General features: G+C 43.1%; 1 protein-coding gene across 1 annotated transcript; it reads right to left on the minus strand.

Annotated features, from left to right (window-relative positions):
* Positions 1 to 3,160: 3,160 nt before the first annotated feature.
* Positions 3,161 to 6,039, minus strand: LOC143027649 (uncharacterized). The gene has a single exon (XM_076189049.1). The coding sequence runs from the start codon at positions 5,612 to 5,614 to the stop codon at positions 5,219 to 5,221; it is 396 nt and encodes a 131-aa protein (XP_076045164.1). The 5' UTR covers positions 5,615 to 6,039; the 3' UTR covers positions 3,161 to 5,218.
* Positions 6,040 to 7,500: the final 1,461 nt, after the last annotated feature.

Below are 7,500 nucleotides of genomic sequence, written 5' to 3' on the forward strand. Positions count from 1 at the left end.
GAAGGCAACGGAGATGTGGATTCGGATGAAGAACAAAGGGAGGATGGTTCTTGAAGAGATTGGATGTTCAAAATGAACATTATCTTTTCTACATAGTCTGATTGTAGCTTCTTGTGTTGGTTCCCAATAGAACAGGCCAGGTGAGGAGGCGACCTGAACGTCGGCCTAAAAAAAAAAAAAAAAAAAAAAAAAAAAAAAAAAAAAAAAAAAAAAAAAAAAAAAAAAAAAAAAAAAAAAAAAAAAAAAAAAATAGGCCGCCTGCAGCATCTGTCAGGGTTTGCCTTCCTAGGAGTTTTTCACTTCCCGCGACTTCGTGGAAATGGGATGTTGAATGTTTGTGAACCTTTCACTACTGGAAGTAAAAAAGATATATTTTCATGTGTGTCTGTTTTTATAATACAGAAATCGAGATTGTACCTGTACGTTTTAGAGATCTTGTATATGTCTGTAAGTCTTTGAAATTGAGAGTATGCGTGTCTGTACGCTTTTGAAATTGAGAGTGTGTATGTCTGTACGCTTTTGAAATTGAGAGTCTGTGTGTCTGTACGCTTTTGAAATTGAGAGTCTGTGTCTGTACGCTTTTGAAATTGAGTCTGTGTATCTATACGTTTTTGAAATTGAGTCTGTGTATCTGTACGCTTTTGAAACTGAGTGTGTGCGCGTCTGTACGCTTTTGAAATTGAGAGTGTGTTTGTCTGTACGCTTTTGAAATTGAGAGTGTGTTTGTCTGTACGCTTTTGAGATTGAGATTCTGTGTGTCTGTACGCTGATGAATTTGGCAACACAACTGGAGTATTTGATGGCGTCATGCATATACTATAAGTTGTTGTTGTTGTTGTTGTTGTTTGTTGATGTTGTTGTTTTGTTTGTTGATGTTATAGTATGTATTTACCAGCCACTTTTATCCTTTTAGACAATTTGACGCCACTGTATTGTTGTTGTTTAGGACCTTCTATCCTTATAGACAACACCAGAATAAAGACATTCAACAAACCGCAGCGTATTTATAAATGTAACGGGGGAAATGAATGGAATGTAACGGTTGAAGAAACAGAATATCATGGTTTAAAATCAGCAGTGTAACGGTTGTAACGTGTGTAACGTGGAGCAACGTAATGTAACGGGTGGAGCATGGTATGGGAAAAGTGTAACGATTATGACAATGTAACGGTGTCACAACTTAGTGTAACGGAATTTCAACGATCGGAACATAATGTTACTAAGTAACGGGTGAACGTTACGGGTGGAATAGCGTAACGGAGCGATAAGTGGGAGTGTAACAGTTAGTCTATATTATTACAGATGGCCCAAACCGTTACAGGTTGAAGAGCGTTACACAGTGTAACTTTAATACTGGGAGAAAATTAAGTGTAACGGACGAGATGTAACGTCACAGATGGATCAGCATTGTGTAACGGTAATATGAAGTGTTGCGGGTAGAATATCATAAGTAACGGGTGAGACGTTACGGATGAAAGAGGAGCGTTACAGGTGAAACAGCGTTACGAGTGTAAGGTGTAACGAATGAGATAATGTAACAGATACAATAAGAGCGTTACAGGTGAATACGTTATAACGTAGAGGAACGGGAAACGTTACGAGTGGAAGAGTGTAACGGGCGAAAGGAAATATGAAACTGATGAAATAATACTATAACATGTGTAACGGTGTAAGAATAAGTGTAACGGACAGAAGAGTACGTGTGACGGTAAGAAAATGTAACGTGCGGAAGACTATGCGTAACACGTGAAAGTGTATGTGCAACGGTAGATGAGTATTGTAACGGGCGGAAGTGGGCGTAACAGGTGAAAGCGTAGATGTAACGGTAGGATATTAAGTGTAACGGTCGCAATAATAGTCGTAACGACTGCATTTCTTTTGTAACGGGTGGTGCAATAGTTGTAACGGGTGGAAGAACAAATGTAACGGAGATATTGAATGTAACGGTTGGAAAATACTAAAACACTACGAGTGGAACAGAGCGTAACCGATGCGACATGTGGAAGTCAGAGAAGACGCGAAAGTGGAAGCACAGTGGATTTGAGGGTAAAAGTGGATGAAAGACAGAAATGTGGATGGAATTAAAGCAGTGGATATTTATAATCGAACGCATGTATGTGCATCAAGACACATAATATAGAACGAAATGTTTACCATTCAAAAAAGAAACAAAACAAATAATGAATACTAGAAACAGACAAGTAAAAGTTATTGTATTTTTCACTAACAAAGTGGAAATATTTTTTAGCAAGAGGTGAAGAAATAGTTGAGTAATATTTGCCGACCAAGTGTGGAGTGGATGGAAGTTGGCTGAAAGTAGCAAATCCATAAAACATGCGGTGAGTCCATCTCGGCTACATATACGGTTCTCCTGGCGTCGCTTGTCCGGCATGGCCACCCTGCGTCCTAGACCCTGCAATACGAACTGCGTCATCTCCAGCCAACATAAACCAAGGCTATTGAACAATCCATAAAAAAACACCCAACACAACGGGACAGTGATGCATTTATTGCCCTACGACGCATGGTTCAAAGGAAACTTCCATATAAAAAGAAATTTAGTCATACTTAAACCGAATCCAGAGCTATTTTGAGAGTCCCGAACACATCGTGTCACGAGCGCGTTTGTTAGAGAGGCGCCAAGCGAGTAGTTTCGTCTTTTGAAAATAATAATTTACATCTAAATTATTCTCTGGGTGCCTGTATACTTTTCTTTAAGATAACCAAATATGCTTATTTCTTGACTTAATTTTGTCTATCTTTATGGATCAACAAGATGGCGACAGATGTCGATACGAAAATAGTTTACCAAGGAAGGAAGGAAGACCATACTTGGCTGGCAGTCTGGGTATGGACAGGAATTAATAGGTTCAAATACAAACAAGAACGACAGAGGCAATAATGCATGAGTTTTTTTTTGTTTTGTTTTCTCCTTAGCACGTCGGCTTATTTGGACATTGTCTAATGTGTCTGTAATTTAGTATTTTTCACTTCATTTGCATAGCGGTGGAGCTAGCAAAATACAATTTATTTCCTTTCTTTTTTCTTTTCAGTTACGTATAGAATTTAACTTAAAGGGCTTCGTTTTTTATTCTTTTATTTCAAGCATTCCATATATCAGGGAAATCATCTATAGGGATTATTATTTAAAAACATAAAATACCTTTTATGCATTTTATTAAACGGAGAAATGTATCACAACATAAAGATATGCGAACAAGGTACTCACCGAGCACTTGACGCTATCGAAGTAATACCCAACAACATAATAACTTATAATAAAGATAACAAAAAAGCATGATCATTCAATTATTCTGAATGATATACAATTGGCTGTGACAGCATATCCTTAAGCGGATATACTAAAAGCATGTTGAAAATGCACCATAAACTTAATCACACTGATGTTGATTAAGATATGTACATTATAGGCCAAAATAGACAAAATATTCAGTTTCACACAAATCGTGAATTAACCTATATTTACAACAGGTTCAGTGTGAAAATTACACAATATTACACAAATAGGTAATCTTTGGGACCCAGCTAAAGTGATGACACTAGTGATCGATGAGAAATGCTTTGATGTGGATGAATAATCAATCACAACTTGGGAAATGACGAGTGAATACAATGGCATGTAATGGAATGTGATGAGTGCAGCTTCATGACAAATGGAATGACGTTACATGAATGGAATGAGCATTATCAGCTCCGCATATAGCAGACATGAACATACAGACTTACGCGCTTTCACAAATTCAAAACTAGTCCGTTTCCTATGCTCACATACATTACTCTTTCAGTATTTTCACTTTTTACACCGCTTCGCTCAGAAGCAAGTCACACAAAGCTTGTGATGACAGGAGAATACTAATGGGAAACATAAGCTATTTACTTTCAAAACAAAAAATACATATTTATAAAAAAAAAAAAAAAAGGCAATTGACTGATACAAGCAGTGTTGCCGACACGATGGTCCTCTTTATTTCCTAGCGCGCCAATCCACCCAAGCCGGTTCCGATTTGAGGGGGGGGGATCCTGTGCAGTGTTGCATGCAACAAGAGATCGTTCGACACAAGACAGCATCGGTGGAAGCTGCACGGGCCTTCCAAGGTCGTGCTTGTCGAAAGAATTCGAGGGAGAGTAGACAAGGGGCATCGGTGGAGGAGGAAAAATCAACCGTTACAGTTTCTTCCGCATCTTCTCAGTCGTCTCACCAAACGAAAGAGCCAAGTGACACAAGAAAGTATACAGTCGCGTTATGTAACAAAGTCCAAATCTTTCTCTGGAGGTCACGACGACCGCCCTTTCTCCTTCCCGAGGAAGATCTCGATCGTGATGTTCCCCTCGAGTCTTCTTTGTATATAACGGTGATGATGAAGGGGAGAGTGGCTGTTACATCGAGAGCACAACCTCCCCTTTCTTGACGCCACCCGGTGTCCAACGTTAGAGGAAGATGTCCGGTCACGTGTGACCTTACCTTCCGGCCCAGGTCCTCCTCGAGCCTCGAGGACGACTCCCGGTCGAACATGCAGGAATGCAGGCTCCTCCCCCGGAAGGTGGTGGGAGTGAGAGAGAGAGAGCTGGTCTGCGCTACAAGTGACAAAAATTCCGCCGGGTTGAAGGTTATGTGACGGTTGGGTGGAGGAAGGAGGGAGGGGGTAGGGGGGGGATAGAGGTTGGGCAGGTAAGGTGGGTGGGTGCGGGGTTTATGGCTGGGTTGAGATCAGAGCTTTGTACACTGAGAGTTCAAACCGCGGTGGTGGGACGGAGGCAAAGGTGACGAAAAGACGGTTAAATGCGGTCGTCCTTGCCAAGGGTGGGTGGGGCGGTCGCTGACGACGAACGGTTTCTTCTTGTAGCGGTTCAAGGAACGACGGTCTTCGGTTCCATGCCCGGTTCGCGGTTCACTAGTTCCACCGGCCAGCTGGGATGGACGATCCGAAGCAGGGGATGGTTCGAAATGGAGGCTCGAACCTTTCACCCGTGAAGCGGAGAGATACAGCGACGGAGGCGACGGCGATGTAGGGTCGTCCTCGTCCAGCTTCTTGGAGGACGAGGCGACGTGGAAGGGACAAATCTACCGGCCAAGAGTCAACTTGACCTGAGGACGAGCGAGACAGCAGGAGAGGGTGAGAGAACGGATGCGCCTGCGTCAGGCGGGTCGTTCTCCTCCTCCTCCTCGAAACTTCTCCTTCAGGTAGGTCGTCCTTCTTCAGGCGACTCCTACTTTACTTTGACTCGTCCTCGTGAAAGACCTGAACTCGTCGTAGAGGCGGGCGTTGTCGAGACTGTCCATACGGCCCCCCATGTAGGCACAAAACTCAAGGACCACCTTCATGAAGTCGTCCTCACCGGCGCGGGCCAGCAGGCTGACCAGGGCACCGTCGGGGTCGTTCAGGGGGTCAAGAGCGTCCTCGAGCGAACTGTCGAGGACTTCCTCGTGGGCGCTGGACCAGGAGGCGTCGCTGGATGATCCCGTAGAGGATTTCCTGCCGTCAGGGCTCCGGCTCCTCTCGTGGTAAAGGACGACATCTGGGGGTAGCCCGCGACGCTCTGCCTGCTGGGCAGCGGCCATGCGGGCACGAAGCTTGTGGACGGCGTTTCCCATAGTGACGGTTGAAAGTTCGGCGGGAACTCCGACAGGAAGATACTCAGGTCACTGGACGGTTTCCGAAGACACTAAGAGACTTGCGACACAGAATGTCTCAACCACCAACTGGTGGAACAGGCACTGACACCAACTTCAGATGACAAGTCAGCGAACAAGGGTGACTGTTGAGTTGAGGTGGGGGGGAAACTGGTTTTTCCTTCAAATCTCGCTCGGAATTATACAAGGACGTTCAAAAAAGTTCCGTAAATTGTTTCCACTCTTCTTCAGGCGACTGGTGGCACTTGTTATTATTCGACACTTGTCTCTTGTATTAAGTAAAAGTTTCAAAGTTCAGTGGGATACTGTAACACTAACTGACGTACAGACTTGCTTACGCGTGTGCTTTGTGTGCGGGGGCAACGTACAGTCTACGACCTTCACGACTGCGGCGGAGCCTTTATCAGCCGGGAAGCGGGAGAGAGGCGGGGCTTATTCGATGCCTTACATCGCTATCAAAAATAAATATTTTACAAATGCATTATATATATATGAAGCTGTATTTCCCTACAATAATCTACAAAGATGACTTGTAATGATGTTTCTTCAAGAACGAATAAAGATTTTGGGTGAATATTACTTATATATTGGGATATTTTGAAAAACATATGATACTGTGAAGAAATGGCAACAATTCTTATCACACACCGACTCCTTCTCTCACTGTTTGTCACCGAACACAGCACAGAGTACATGCACACATGCAACGTGTAATTCTGCCATACCCACTGTGCACACGCGTGAGTTAATTCACATTCATACCAATTGCAATTTCTTAGAAGGTAAATCATGCTATCATCATCCAGTTTGTTTTGCTGGTCCACCAGGGGGTGTCAGTGACGTCACGTCGCTTTGCAATGCTCTTCCCTGAAGCTTTAAGGTCGAATTTATTTTTTCAAGTTAACTGCACTTTCCTTGGAAGTACGCAAGATGCAATCAAAAATCAAATAAGGTTAGAAGTAGCGTCGGTGGGAAAATACGCCGGAATGGATAATTTATAGAATATATATATTCCGCTTAGTCAATGAATATGATAATACTTCTTACACAAGCGGTATGCAGTGCATTTGGAGCAACGCTTGAACAATGCACTGTCATTTTTAGAATTAATTCTGAATTGTTTCTTTATTCTGTCATTCTATACGACTTTGTTAATAAGCGAAAGATCTGCTGTAAGCAAACACACACACACACACACACACACACACACACACACGCACGCACGCACACACGCACACACCAGTTGCATACCAGAGGACATCTGTTGGTCGCTCGCGCAATCCCCGTCAAGAGATGAACAAAGGCTTTCTTGGAGCTGCTGGTCTGCGTCCAAATACTCCACAATTGAAACTTTTCTTTGTGCACGCGGTACCTCAGAGATTTTATTCTGATTAACGACAAACGATTTTATTCAACCAAGTACGAGATTTTTTATTATAAATAAGTCTACGGATTTATTTGTCCCGTACGTGCGTGTGTAAGTGTGTGCGCGCGCGTGTATGCATGTGATTCACCATGGTTTTAAATCAAGTGCTTTAATCGTGATTGACAGGTGTTACCCTCCCGGATGAGAGCTCAAAGGCCATATATGGAGCGATCTATGGGTAATGCGTACATATGTGTGTGTGTGTGTGTGTGTGTATGTGATTCACCAAGGTCTTAAATCAAGTGCTTTGCTCGTGATTGACAGGTGTTACCCTCCCGGATGAGAGCTCAAAGGACATATATGAAGCGATCTATGGGTAATGCTGTGACCTTACATACAAACCTCATCCGTTTGCCTAAGGGAGACAGTAACGGTTTTCAATGTTAAGGTCCGATCTTGGATGTCGCTGCCAACCCATTAT

This window comes from Oratosquilla oratoria, chromosome 8, assembly GCF_046742065.1.
Source record: "Oratosquilla oratoria isolate Oo_2021 chromosome 8, ASM4674206v1, whole genome shotgun sequence".
NCBI lineage: Eukaryota > Metazoa > Arthropoda > Malacostraca > Stomatopoda > Squillidae > Oratosquilla > Oratosquilla oratoria.